Genomic DNA, 15,249 nt, shown 5'->3' with positions numbered 1-15,249 from the left:
TTTAATATTGTATGTAAATGTAAGGGTGTAATAAACGTGACTGCTTCCCGTAAAATATCACTGCACTCTCCACGTTTTTCTTCTGTCTTTTCTTTGGCGCCGTCAATAGCTTCAACACGTTGTTTATATATATTGAAGAGACTAAGCTTACGCTGAAGAACAAAAAGAATGCGTGGATCCTGTGGAAACAAATTCCGAACGTTCATACACTGAACACTTTTACTTACTTAAGGAAGTATAGCAAAAACTTAATTCAAAGGGACTATAATAATTATATTCAAAGTGTAACAGAAAGTGCTGCTAAAAACCTAAAACATTCTGGACGCTAATTAACTCACGCCGGCAACATGACCGTATTCCCCCTCAAGTCTCCTGGAACGGTAAGTCTGCTACAAAGGATGAGCGTTCATCGCTTTTTAACTCGTACTTCCATAGTAACTTTACAAAGAACGCTGCTACCATACTACCGGAAGTCAGGTCCATTATTCCTTACACACTCTTTCAAATCTCAACTAACTGCAATGAAGTTTAAGAATTATTAAAATCTGTTTCAAGTTCCAAAGCTACCACTCCTAATGATATTCCTGCGATATTTCTGAAACATTTAGCCCATATTTTATCCAAACCAATAAGCACAATCTTTAATAAATGCTTCTCCGAAGGTGTGTTTCGTTGTACATGAAAGCAAGCAAATATAGTCCCTATCCTCAAACACGGAAACAAAACTCATGTCACTTCCTATCGGCCGATTTCCTTACTTCCTGCACTTGCACTGCTAGCTGTAAAAATCATTTCTAATCGTATCCTTGCACATGTTTCTCCGTTTCTCTCTCCCACTCAACACGGTTTTCTCCCTCATGCTTCCTGTGATACAAACCTTGCTTGCTTGCTTACCAAAGCAGTTAACTGCCTGAATGCCAAGCAAGACATGGATGTCGTATACTTAGACTTTTCCAAAGCCTTTGACTCTATCTCTCACACGCAACTCATCCACAAATTATCGAATAGATTCAATATTCACGGAGCTCTTCTTAAACTACTTTCATCTTACTTGCACAATAGAAAGCAAAAGGTTATCGTATCTGGTTGCTCTTCGTCGTGGCTCCCTGTAGTTTCCGGTGTGCCCCAAGGAAGTTCTCTGGGGCCCCTGTGTTTCTCTTTCTTCATGGATGACATTCACGAATATATTTCTTCCGAATGTTCAGTATTATTGTATGCTGATGACTGCAAATTATTCCGAAACATTACCTCACTTCAGGACACATGCTACATCCAAGACAATCTCAAACACATTGAACGCTGGTGTCAAGACTGGAATCTCAAATTAAATCCGGATAAATCTGTTGTCATGAGGTTTACCCTAAAATCCAATAACACAGTGCCATCCTACAAGTTATGCAACCAGGTTATTCCGTTCGTACGACAGGACAAGGATCTTGGTGTCATTTTTGATAGCAAACTGACTTTCAACCATCACATAGACTACATAACTTCGAAAGCGATGAAAACACTCGGACTAATTTACAGATTTACAGACATAACTCACGTTTCTGCCCTCAAAACCTACTTTACAATGTGTGTTGTTCCTATTCTTGAATATGGCTCCTGTATTTGGTCAATGGCATGTGAAAGCAATTTAAAGAAAACAAACAAAGTAGTAAGTTTCTTCGTCAGAATAGTCAAACACAGATGCCCAGCCCTTGCAAACTTCTCCAAACAAGAAATTCTATCCACTCTACAAATCCATGACCTTTCTCTTCGCCGTCAACTCTCAGATTTAACACTACTTTTCAGAATCACTAATGGACAACTTTTCACCAGCGAACTCTTGCCACTTCTTAATATCAGAATCCCACGTCCCAACAGTAAATGCAACAACTTCTTTTACATTAAATCTTCAAGGCTATCCTTAGAACAAAGATCACTCCTCTACAGGCTACAAACCATTTACAACTCACTAAAAGACGCTCCGGGCTTCCATTTATCAAAGCAGACTTACAGAACGGCGTGCATAAAGCAGCTGAAGTATAAATAATATTATTTTTGATCTAGTTGTTATTATTCTTGTTATATATGTATATGTGTGTGTATGTGTCCATCTTATTATTTTGTTTATTTCTTTTCCGGTTGATATCCTGATGTAAAATGGATTTTTCTGTATACAGGACTTTTCAAATAAATAAATAAATATATATATATATATATATATATATATATATATATATATATATCTGCCACATATTTGTTTTAATTAGTATTCTGCTCGTTCCGCCACCTGAACGCAGCAGCTAGGGCTCAAAGGGCAGTGCTGTTACACCGGAAGAAGGCTCGGAAATGGCAGGCTTCAGAAGTTAACCCATCCAAATTAAATTAAACAGATATGAGCTCTCTCGAAATTTAAATCATAGTTCACAAAAATTTGATTAAAAGTTTTAAAAGTATCTGTTTTCTTTAATAACATATTAATTGGTGCAATCCTCTCCAGCATGTGTAGTTATTGACAGTTACCACACTACAGGGGGGAGGCAGCAACGCCCCCTATTCTCGTTCGACAATTTCTCTCTCTCCCTTATCTGCCCCCAGTAAAATGACAAAAAAAAATGAATGCTCTTTTAGCCAAAATATGCATTTTTGTGTCGTATGTAACGGAATAATCAACATGATTTACCCCTCCATCTTTTCTATTGCGTCGTCACTAGCTGCAACATATTTTGATTTCTATTGTTCCCACATATTTATTTTAATATTAGTATTGTGAATCATATTCGACTGTGTTACCTCACATAGCCACCACCCCCCTTCCCCACACACACACGTACGATTTCAGTTGTAAGTTTTAGACTAAGCTTGTCAAATGTCCACTAATATCTTTGTATTCTTGAACCATTTTAAAAAAATCATTTCGCCCCTTCTTCTGGACTATTTCATAGGAATGTTTTCCCACTTGAAGCCCCTTTGCAGATCGAGATCCGAGGCTATAGCCTTCCCAAGCCACCGTCCCCTCCAAATACTATCCTGGCCTCATGAAAGAAATATATATGTATTTATACGAAATATTAATTTGACTTGCCAGTTTTTTCTTCAAACAGGAATAAGTTTTAAATTTTAATAGCTTATAAATTTACACTAGCAATTTTGAGTAAAGGTTTTGCGTAAACCTAAAAGTACATTTAGAAACTGCAAGGTTAACTCTCGATATTTCAGATATATTAATAATTTTCATCACAACGTCTTGTAATAATTATTTGTTACTTCAATAACCTCCTCGCAAATGTTTCTCGCATATTAAAACATAGATGCCATATGATTGTCATTTTCTGTTTATTTCCTTGTAATGCTGACCTCCATGGCGAAGTGGTTAGCACAACGCTTTACGATGCCAAGGGCCCCCAGGTTCGAATTCCTGCCCAGGGATGGGTCTACTTTCCTTTCATCAATTTCATCATATCATCAAGCATCCTCCTCATCTTTGCGATTAGCCATATGTGACAGATAAGCGAAGTAAAATAAACTAAGTCTATTAATCATATTTTTTTAAACTTTTTAATTCTTCTTTAGCATGCCACGTTTTTTGTTAAAATTATATTACGATTTGTAAAATGACGAAATTCTAAAGTAGAACACGCAACTTTCTTTGTAGAGCATCGGTCAGAAAGTTTCAGGAAGACAAAGAGATTCAACAATGCAAATTATATATTCGTTACGAACCTTAAAGTTCGTGGGATCTTATGAATACCTAAACTGTTAACCAATTAATCAATGGGTGATGTAAATAACTCATCATTCATCCTCTTGATGAGACCACTCGTCATTGGCATGACGAGTTAACGCTTGGCAATGCGAAAGGTACAAAATCACACTAAGGAACTTAACTACAGAAAAGACAATGGTCACTCGTTGGGTTTTATGAACCGTTGAACCTGAATCATGGCTGGGTGTTAGGATAATTACCTGTCTATCTGAAGTCTTTAGCTGAATCAAATAAGCGAAGTCCTCTGTAAGCTTCTCCAATTCGTCGACCAGAGCGTCGTTCCACTTCTGACCTACTGCCTTGCTGACCACCTTCTCTCTCTCAACTCAATCCCAAAAGTCAGTCCCCTCTCAGCTTGTCTCACCTCTATATTACTAGGCCATCGAGCTCTTCCTCTATGCCGAATCGTGTTATTTAATTGCTACCATGCAAAACCGCTGACTCTATAACCAGAAGTATTACCTGTTTCCTGAATGCTCAGGAGGTTTGCATGGCACAACACAATGCATTGTAAACATGCCTCAGAGGTTGAGACAACTGAGAAAAACAAGTGAATGCCCTGGTCAACGTGAAGCGTTCAGAGAGACTTTAATAAAAATAAATATACAATCTTAGGGATTGATACGTATTAAGAAACATTTACTGCGTATAAGGTTAAACAAAAGATAACTGAACGCGTAAGCCTCGCAGGGCATTTAGCATGCATCGAGCGACTTCATTTGGCTTTTGAGGATGAAGCACCATCCAATAGGACTGTGTACAATTTGTTATCCGAATTCCAGCGTGGTCGCACATTTCTCAGTGAGGAATTTCCTGAAGGTTGTACATCCACGTCTGTTCTTGCCAGTAATGTTGATGCTGTACGTGAAATGATTGAGAGAGATCGACATGTAACATACCGTGAGATTCAGGCACCCTTAAACATTGACATGAAAGCAATACATACGATTTTGCATGGTCATCTGAACGTACAGAAACTTTCAAGCCGTTGGATCCCACAAAAACTTGACCGAAGCTCAAAAACAGGCTCGTGTAAATTGGTGTAAAGAAATGCTCAAAAAATCCAACCGAGGCAAGTCAAATTTGGTGTACTACATCGTTACAGGGGACGAAACTTGGATTTATTCATACGAACCCGAAACTAATCAGCAATCCACTGTTTGGGTGTTTCAAATTGAGCCGAAACCAACAAAAGTTAAAAGTTGAGTGCTGGCAAGCAAATGATTGCTTGTTTCTTCGGTTATACCTGACATGCGGCAACAATAGCTTTAGACGATCGAAGAACTGTAAATGCTAAGTGGTATACAACAATTTGTTTGTCAGAAGTCATCAATGAATTGCGTAAAACAAACCCAAATCGTCGCAATATTCTTCACCACTACAACACCAGTTCCTACTCAGCACACCAAGCTGTTGATTTTTTGTCGAGTAAAAATGTTGAATTAATGACTCATTGTGCGTACTCACCTGATTTATCACCTAATGACTTCTTTTTGTTCCCACACATGAAAAATGAGATTTGTGGTGAGCGATTTGTGTCGCCTGAAGCAGCTGTTGACACATTCCGAACAGCGGTTTCTGAGGTATCAGCTTTCAAAATTTGTTTGAGCTTATGCAAAAGTGTATCGATATTAAGGGTGAATACTTTGAAAAAGAATAAAGCCATTCCCAGAATTTCACATGTCTTTTTTCATGTTGATTGCAGAAACTTTTTCAGCAGGCCTCGTAACAACAATTGCAGTCAAAATTATATAAATATAAACCAAAAATGTATGCCTCGCAGGGCATTTCGCAAGCATTAATAATTATACATTAAGGAGTAATGGCGATCACGCAGGATCGTTAAATGTGGTGACCACGCAGGGTCGTTACACATGATTTCTTCTTACGCCACCTTGTATAACATTATTTTTCTCCTACTTGTGAAGTAAATTTTCTCAACTCTATATTTTTTCTTATAAGTGGTACGTTGTGTCGATAATACAGTCTGATACTTTGTTAAACTGTATTGTTTAGCAGCGGTATGACCAGATATTCCAATATGACGATCAGGGTAAGTTGACAATGCGAAGGAAGGGTGAGTTGACAATATTGTAGATCTATTGAGAAAATTGTTTTACAAATATTTATAATTGTTTAGTATAAATTTGCTTTGCATATAGACACATTGTTTGTAATAATGTATTACGTGAGGATTAAAGGACAGTATATTGCATCTGAATTTCTGATACAAAAATTATAAATAAACAATGGGTAAAGCATTTAGTAAACACTATTGTAATACTTTTTCATTATATTTTTAAGTTTCGAACATTTATGTTTCATATTATATTATTCATTTGAACACATTTTTGTAATCTGTGATTTTAAGGCAATATATTGTTTGAAATAAAATATTCCGAACAATGTGAAGGGTAGAATTACACATTTAGTCAACTCGCCTCATATACTGACACGCTTCGAAAAACAAATAATAACTTTACAAGTTTTAGGAGCATGGTGTAATAAAAGTTCACAGTGGTCGAGGAAGCTACAAGTATTGCTCATAGCATTTCATCAATAATAGAGAGCAATTTTTAAGAGCTGCAGAAATGTAAACATAAAACACGATGGTAACAGTTTCATAGATCGGAGATACATTTAAATCGGATATTTTGTGTTTCTCGCGCTTAGTACTTACCAATTATGTATTGCGGAACATAATCGAAGGTGCCATTATGCTTTTTGCACGAAAAAAAAAACACTTTTTCTGCTAAAATAAGCCATTTTCCTGAATGCTACGGAAAGCACGTCACGGTGCGATATCGCTTACTTTACGAATGATAACGCTTCTTTTGTTTTCGAATATCAGTGTTTCCAACTCTATTGTGCATGAAAATTCCTATGTTCCACGAATTATTGGGTTTTTGAAATTATACTTTCAAGTCACGAAACATGCAAAGTTAGCCAGGTTAGGTTAGGTTTGGTTTGTTTAGGTTACGTTAGTTTGTGCATTCTTGCCTTCGGTGGGAAATTGACCTTAAATAGGTGCTCTGCTAGGTACTCTGTGAAGTGACTCTTCTTCCTTCCAGAGGTTGGTATGGAATGACGTACATTACGCCAGGCTCTTTCGATGTTTTGAGAGTGGATTGAAATGTCATCGCGCAACATTCGTCGCATGTTTTCGTGATGTATATGTCCACTTGCAGGTCTGTCCACAAACTCTATGCTGTGGTTCACTCGGAGGTGCCTGTAGCCTGCTCTCTGTAAGTTTATATAGGCTTTCCAGCAGTCTGAGATAATAGTTGTGCCAGGAAGAATGAATTTGCATATGATTTGCAGCAGAGTTTGTTGATCTCTATTGTCTACTGGGACCATGAAGAAAGCTTTCGGGTTTCCTCCGCCGAACACCCACTGTCCTTTAACTGGACGTCCTCTTCTATTTACACACCTCTTCGTCTTGCCGAAATTCGCTTCATCTACTTCGACAACAACTCCTTGACCTCCTATGGGACGAGAATTTTCAGTTACCCATTCCTCGCAAACCTGTCTGCAAAAGTTAGACCAGTCAACAACAGTTCTTTTACTCATGTCTAATTCCTCTTCTATTACAGCTTGTCTTGGGTACGGCAGATGAAGCCAGAGATTGCAGAAATGAATTATCTTATCCACCGATAGGTTACTGGAACCTATGAAAGTGCCATTTCTTGCAGAACGTTTGAATCCGCACGGAACTTTCTTGCGACGTAATTTACCTTGTCCATCGAATCTCTTCGAACAAATATACAACCATTTGCCATCGTGTCCAACGTGCACCTTACATGCACTGCCACATTTTTCGCAATCAACTTCTTCCTTCACTATGCCGTGTTGGATTGTAAAATCCAAGGGATCTTCTACGACCGATAATAACCTAACGTTACATCCATGACATGACATTTTCTCGGAAAAAAAAAAAACGCGCGTTTCTCGAAAAAAAGCGCGCGTTTCTCGAAAAAAAGCGCGCGTTTCGAAACCCTATTTCCACTAGCGAAATCGCGTGACTTCCGACGCTAGAGCCATCTGCAGATACATAATGGAAACGACGGCATAATATTCTCGATCTACACAAAAGGCAATATTATTACATCAAAACTAATTATTTATTGTTCTGCTGCATTCTACCGTGAAATTTTAGGAAGAAAATACTTCGACGAACGTCGTAAACCTTGGAGAAACTCATTTCCGTAAGTAGTTTCTTGTGTAAAATTGAAGAAATGTGTCTCCGATCTATGAAACTGTTACCAACACGATCAACTCACCCTGGTATCTTGAAAGATATTGTGCGTCACATTTTATCGCGAAGTTTAATATAATAAGAGGGAATTAAAAGAAACTAATGATGATATGAAATTAACCAACTTTCAACCACGACCACGAGAATCTAAACTTATGGTATGGTAAAGACAAAAAGTTAGTTTTTTGCTATTTTTATACGTAGTTCCATTATCATCATTGGAATGGTTACCAAATGGTTTGTTTTAAAACTATTCCGAAGTCATACTACCTATCTCAAATATCTAAATGTGTGTACGAAATTAATGTTCTTGATATTATCTTGTTACTAAACCACATGCGTGAAAAGTAAGAAGGAAATGTTTAACTGCACATAACAGTTGATTAACAGATGAAAGTCTATTTTAATTGTGATTGTACACAAGTACGCATATTATTTTATTGAATGTTGATGTGCCTATTACAAAATAAAAGTAAGACGAATGAAAACGTGAGTAAGATTAATCGTATTTTAATGTCAAAAGGGCAACTATATAATTAAGTGATATACGTATGTATGCCTGGTCTTATTTTGTATTGCCTATGTGGGAGTCCTTCTATGTCCGATGATGAGCAAACCTCGTGGCAAGTCGCAATTTTGTATTTGGTGTTTCTTTTCATCATTGTTCCCGAACTGGGGCTTAATTTGGGTTCCAATTCCACGCAACTTCCAACGACGAAGTACACTGTTACAAGAGTATATTACTACAAAACTGATTCATCTCAATAGACAGTACCTATGCTGAACATACAAATATTTTGTTTAATTCTTTGTATTTGTAAAGTCTTAACTTTGTAAATAAGTTCCTTGCCATCTTACCGTAAGATTATCGGTGATATCTTCCTTGGTGACGACGGTGCAATTAATTAGCACGATGTTCTTTTTCTCCATCCATAATTGGGCGTGTGTGAACGCTATGGTGCTGTCCTCATAACCCTCACAGGAGTAGAATTCGTTCAAGTTTATTTTCAATTCCTGAAGTAAAGATACACAATAGAACTTGTAGAGTGTCAAGTCAATAACATAGGGATATAGGCAAAAATTATACATTTAAACCAGCTTTCTTATATATATATAAGAGGATTGGACCACAGTAAAACTTAGATTACTAAGGTTCTCACCAACCGAATGATGGAACAATGTTGAAAATCGTTTCAAAACACACCTTTAGCACTAGAACGGCGAATGACCTGATACCCCCCTAGAACAACGGAGAGGGGTTATTTTGACCACTCGTAAAAATGCATTTAAAAATTCTAATTATTTTAGAAGGGGAACATACTTTTAATTTATATTATTTTCTATGCTTTATATATTATAAGCAAAGTGTTTAGGTGGTTTGTGATACATACGACATCCCCACGTATTTTGTCTCTATATAGGAAGCAAATTACGTGCGAAAATTGTACCACGCAGAGGATAGTTAAAGTGGGCCCCCAGTTTCCTAGAGCCATACAACTACGTACCTAGTAGTACGCATTAGACCATATCAAATAATTGTAAATTACAAGCAAAGGTATCTTTTCAATTTCATGTTTATTACAACCAACGCATTGACAGGTAAATAGTAATTACTAATGACAAGAATTCTAATATTTAGATAAACAACCAATAAATGACCTTGACTTCTTGGCACCTAAATTGAGTGTTCACCCCCCCCCCCCGTATACTAAATACTTAACTGCAGTAGAACTTTCCCCCAGTGTGTGTGTGTAGCTTCGCTACCCGAGACCAAGTGGTCGAGCGATTCTCCTGGCTCGGACACGAGGCCTCGAGATTACGTAGCCTGACGTCAGAGCATGTGATGTAGCGTTGCCAAGTTTATCGTACAGCTATGAAATGGAGGGGTGATATACATTTTGATTACACACACACACACACACACACACACACACACACACACACACATATATATATATATATATATATATACATATATATATATATTATAATAATAATAATAATCAACAACTTGATGCGACATGTTCGGAAACGTTCCCGGTCCAAGAGGACTATCTACATGACGACAGGTAAACTGTGACAAGTGGGAACATGCTAAAGACAGGTCGACACAGGAACCGGAACCTAATGCTGATATTGCAACACTCATAATTGAAAATTTACAGGGGTCATATTGAACCCTTCCACTATTCTAGGTGTATAACATGAAATTTCACAAAAGTAAATTATATTTTGTAGATTTCAATATAACATCTTAATAAGGACCAAGTATTATGAAAAGTGACAAAATTTCGAAGAAATAATAAGAAAAACAAGATAGTTATTAAATAAACGGTGACCCCTCCCGCCGTTCTAGTGTTATTATTATTTTGGCAAAAAGGATTTAAGAGTACTGGTGCCAGAATAATTAAGGAATGGATTCTGTTGTATAGTTTAAAGAAAACCCAGCACCGAAATAATTCAATATACCATACAGAAAATATGACCTTAGTAATGCATTACATCGCTTGACTCAAGAAGGTATAATGTAAGAACTTCATGGATGAGACAAAATTAACTGTTAATTAGTGAGATGGTAATAGGATACATCCGAGATATCGGGGCGTAGATTAGAGAATTCTACAACGTATTTAGGTGTTCTTGAGCAAACATTAAAGATAATATAATCTGGATTTTACTTGCCCACATATTGCTGCGATGCACCTTTTATGATATTTTTTTTACTGCAAACATTTAATTAATTCTCCGGAAATACAAAGCAAAATTACATTGTTTGAGTTTTTGTTTAATGTTCATATTATGTGCATATAGGTTGCTTCAATTTAAAGTGAAATTCGTACCATTATGTGCTTCCACTGGGTAATAAACCCTTGACCCCTTGATTACAAGGTGACGACGTGAATGAAATGGCATGACAATTGACATACAATTGTCAAGGGCGCAAGAATATGCTTCTTTATAATGTTAATATCCTCAGTTTATATGATAGCATTGTGATGCACCATAAAATTGTAATTATGCAACTGCAACTCTGCTTGGTTTCTATCTATAAGCATGGGTGTTTTGTTTCTCCGCCAGAGGCGCTAGTGTATCAAAATGGCGAGTGACAATGAGAAGACATATTGTGAGTGTGTTTGAAGGACGCTCTGTACGTGCCGCAACGTTGCAACAACTATTACGTCATCTAACAATTGAAGACTAAAAGTGATAAACGTTGTAAGTGCCAAAAGCGAAAGTGTTGGGAAATCGCTTCGTTCCGCACATCAGCCCGTAAGAACGTGCACACTAGTGACCTCTATACACGCCCTTTGAACTACTTAGAGGGCTATCAGCCACATTTCACGTTTACCACATTATAAAGCATGGCACATTTCACAGTTTAACGTGGAAAACGGTGTTTGAATTATTGTGGCACTTACAGCGCTTACCAATTTTAGTCTTCAATTAGGGATTGCTACGTCCATCGAGATTTATAGATGTCACGGGTTCTCATATTCAGTCTATGTGAATAATTGTGAGGCTTTGTGATGTTATAGAATTATAGATATTTCCTATTCAGTGATGTCTTGCAAGTTCTCCGGTCATAAAGAGATAATTTATACTAAATATATGAACTTGGCCCATTCAATCTACTTATCCTGCATAATATATATTTACAAAAACGTCGATTTCGTGGCGACTTGAGACTAAAGAGCAATCCAGTATGGGCATGTTTCGAGATTAGTAAGAGTAAATCTGCATCCCAGCAAACTAAACAGAGGGCGATAAAATATAAAGGAAACCGAATGGAAGATTACGAAAGTGAAATGATGATTTACACCAGTGGTTCGCAAACTGTGGTACGCATACCCTCCAGGGGTACATGAACTGCTTGAAGGGAGTATGCAATCAAATCGGAGCGTGGTTTTTCATCAATGGTGTACCTAAAAAACAAGTTCCGAGATAGACTAAATTTGTAGCCGAATCTCCTCTTGAAAGTTTCAAGAATACAACCAGACATCAAGAAACCGTGTCAGGCTATGCAGGCACATCCTTCTCACTAGAAACTCTGAGGATCTACAATAAAGCTCCAAAGTTGTGCTTGATAGTTTGTTTAAAAACATATTTCTCTTCTGTACATTCCTTCAATAACTCTGGATAAAATATATGAAAATTAAAGATTTTACGTACTTCTTATCATGCATGTGTTTCACATTTTTATTTTTGTAACTAATCATAAAGATTTTTAAACATAGGAACACCCAATAACATAACGAACATAGGATTCTAATCCCCAATGACCACTATTCGGAGAAAACGTTTAGTTACGACAAAAGGGTACAATGAGAAAAAAGTTCCATAGCCGCTGATTTACACGATTTGAGTAGATATGATACAGTGAGGTGAGATATTTCCTATCATTTGTCCAAGGGTCACACAGTACTAGGAAATGACATTCGAATCTCTCACTATTCGCCACACAACAAAAAGTCATTTTTGAAAACCTTAGATGTACAACCACCCTCAAGTACTTACAATACCAGTGTCGACCGAAGACGATCCCGTGTAAAGCAAGCACAGAATTGCCAGAACCGCAAAACTGGAACTCATGTTTCGAAGATTCAGTTTTCGTCTGGGATAGTAAAGATTCAAGGGCGGTATGTCTGTATCGCAGCTGACAATCAGCAAGCATGCACGTCATCATCCTCGATGATGCGTGAGATTGTCCCTAGGAAGTTATGCAATTCCAATGTCCTATGCGATGGGAACATCCACTTTGTATCATGACCATCGTGAGGACAAGCACAGCTTTTTGTAAGCTTATCTAAAATTTTTTACCCGAAATGTTCAATAGAAGTACTTACGTGACCTACTGCAGTTTTTCATACTTCCGTGCAACGTCAACATAAACTGAAGGTTACATTAACAAGAGCAAACAGAGACATTGGAATCCTTCATTTCCTGGTATATTTACAACGACAATGCGTTTCTTATGAGAGCAAAAGCGTGGGCCTTTATCCAGAATTCACAAGTATGCATTAGACTGCTCATGCAAAAATGACGTCAATACGCGATGCAATCTTATTAAAGAGTGAGGACATTTAAGGAGATATTTCATGAAAATATCATATTCTCAACTTTTCATGTTCCATTTTATATGTTCATTACAAATACAGATGTTTGCAAAGACAGGAAAACAAATATCCTTGCCGGTTAAAGCAGAACAATGATGCATGCCTCGGAGACCCGTACAGTTTATATGGAAGTGTTGTTAACATATCGACAGTATAGGTAGATTTCATGTGACATGAGGATGCGCACAGCCGTCATTTTTGCGGCCAATTTTATTTGTCATTTGCAAGAAAATATCCACCACGTAGCGTTCATTACATCTGTACCAACTGCACGTTAGTTTTAAATCGAGAATGTCTGTTTTAATATATCACCACCCCATTTCATAGCTGTACGAAAAACTTGGCAACGCTACATCACATGCTCTGACGTCACGCTACGTAATATCGAGGCCTCGTGTCTGAGCCAGGAGAATCGCTCACCCACTTGGTCTCGGGTAGCGCAGCTACACACACACACTGGGGAAAAGTTCTACTGCAGTTAAGTATTTCAATTAATATCGCCCTATGGCTGTATAACATATACAGGGGTGAATACTCAATAGGTGCCAATAAGTCAAGGTTAATTTACTGGTTATTTATATAATTATATAAACGTTAGTGATGTTAGAATTCTTGTTATGTAGTAAGTAGTATTTACTTGAAAATGCTTTGGTTGTAATAAACATGAAATTGAAAAGATATTTTGTTTATAATTTATAATTATTTACTAAGGTATATTGCTCTCACTACTAGGTACGTAGTTATATGGCTCTAGGAAAATGGAGGCCCAGTCAAACTATTCACTGCGTGGTACGATGTTCGCACGTAATTTGCTTCCTATATAGAGGCAAAATACGTGGGGATGTCATAAATATCTCCTGCCTGCCAACTTGAATTCCGTATACTTACAATAACTGGCCTCAATCATGGCTGCTCGAAGTCACAATGCAACAGTTCCTGATGTAAGTGAAAAACACCTGTTTGTCAGCATCCTGTTCAATAGCTCTTAGTGTACTGCCTGGAGAACGGATATCAACATAAAAAATTTAACAGACGGATGACGCTTTGGCGTCGATAAGGAGAGCGTCAGTTGGCAGCCCACTTTTTTGCCACTTTTGCCCCTGCACTGTGCTAAATCTTATTTACCAAAGGAAAGTAAAATGTCCTTACCCCCCCCCCCCCCCAAGTTTAGAATCCAATCGCCGCAACTGGTTGATGTTATGGATCAATTTGGTGAAGCAAGAAATGCTGCTACGATACATGAGCTTGCAGACAAGATGTTTTTTAAATTGACCTGAAGATCTGGTTGTCCCAGTACCTTTCTACTGAAGTCAAATTACTACAGTGACTTCTTCCTGTCTCTAAATTATCCTTAGAATTTCACGGTCATCGCTAAGCACAATTTCCAGCACAAATTGCCAAGCTAATCCTCTTCCTGACATTTGGCAACAATGGTACGCCATGGCAACTGACTGTTGAACTTCTATTCTTAGCGAGGAAAAGATGACCTTCTATGATTCTTCTTTAGAAAAGAGGACCTATACGATAGTATAGCCGTGAACAGAAAATAAAATCGACCAACTTTGAAAATTTAAAAGTCAAAATCTGCACGATGTGACAACAAAGCAAGGCAATATAGAAAATCGCATGTACCGAAAAGTAACATCAGAGTTTTAGTGATGTTATAATAGATACGTAATTGGCATATTTACTTATTTTTTAGGAATAATTGAGGACTAAAAGTGGTAAACGTTGTAAGTGCCAAAAGCAAAAGTGTAGGGAAATCGCATCGTTCCGCACATCAGCCTGTAAGAACGTCCACACTAGTGACCTCTTTACACGCCCTTTGAACTACTTAGAGGGCTACCAGCCACGTTTCACGTTTACCACATTATAAAGCATGGCACATTTCACAGTTTAACATGGAAAACGGTGTTTGAGTTATTGTGGCACTTACAGAGTTTACAATTACAGAAATAAACAACTTTCCTTTGATACATTTTACTACTTATTCCTTGCTCTCCATCATTTGTCAAAATTGCTATTGATGAAGAGAACTTGACGTAAGTTCTTCACAGTTTGTAAAACTGCCAATCATCCGGAATCAAATCGTGGAACCTGGTGGAGGCACATAGTCCGGATCTCACTTT

General features: G+C 37.5%; 1 protein-coding gene across 1 annotated transcript in view; it reads right to left on the bottom strand.

Moving 5' to 3' along the window:
• The window catches only part of LOC145991147 (uncharacterized), a 29,713-nt gene extending 17,064 nt beyond the window's left edge, over positions 1-12,649 (bottom strand). Inside the window, exons 1-2 of the mRNA XM_083126954.1 lie at positions 12,522-12,649; positions 8,865-9,020 (exon numbers count right to left, since the gene is read on the bottom strand). Coding sequence (XP_082983080.1) covers positions 8,865-9,020; positions 12,522-12,596 — 231 coding nt within the window. The 5' untranslated portion in view covers positions 12,597-12,649. The remainder of the gene's footprint in view (positions 1-8,864; positions 9,021-12,521) is intronic.
• Positions 12,650-15,249: the final 2,600 nt, after the last annotated feature.

This window comes from Lepisma saccharinum, chromosome 1, assembly GCF_977018435.1.
Source record: "Lepisma saccharinum chromosome 1, izLepSacc3.1, whole genome shotgun sequence".
Lineage (NCBI taxonomy): Eukaryota > Metazoa > Arthropoda > Insecta > Zygentoma > Lepismatidae > Lepisma > Lepisma saccharinum.
This window is presented reverse-complemented; position numbering and strand designations above follow the sequence as displayed.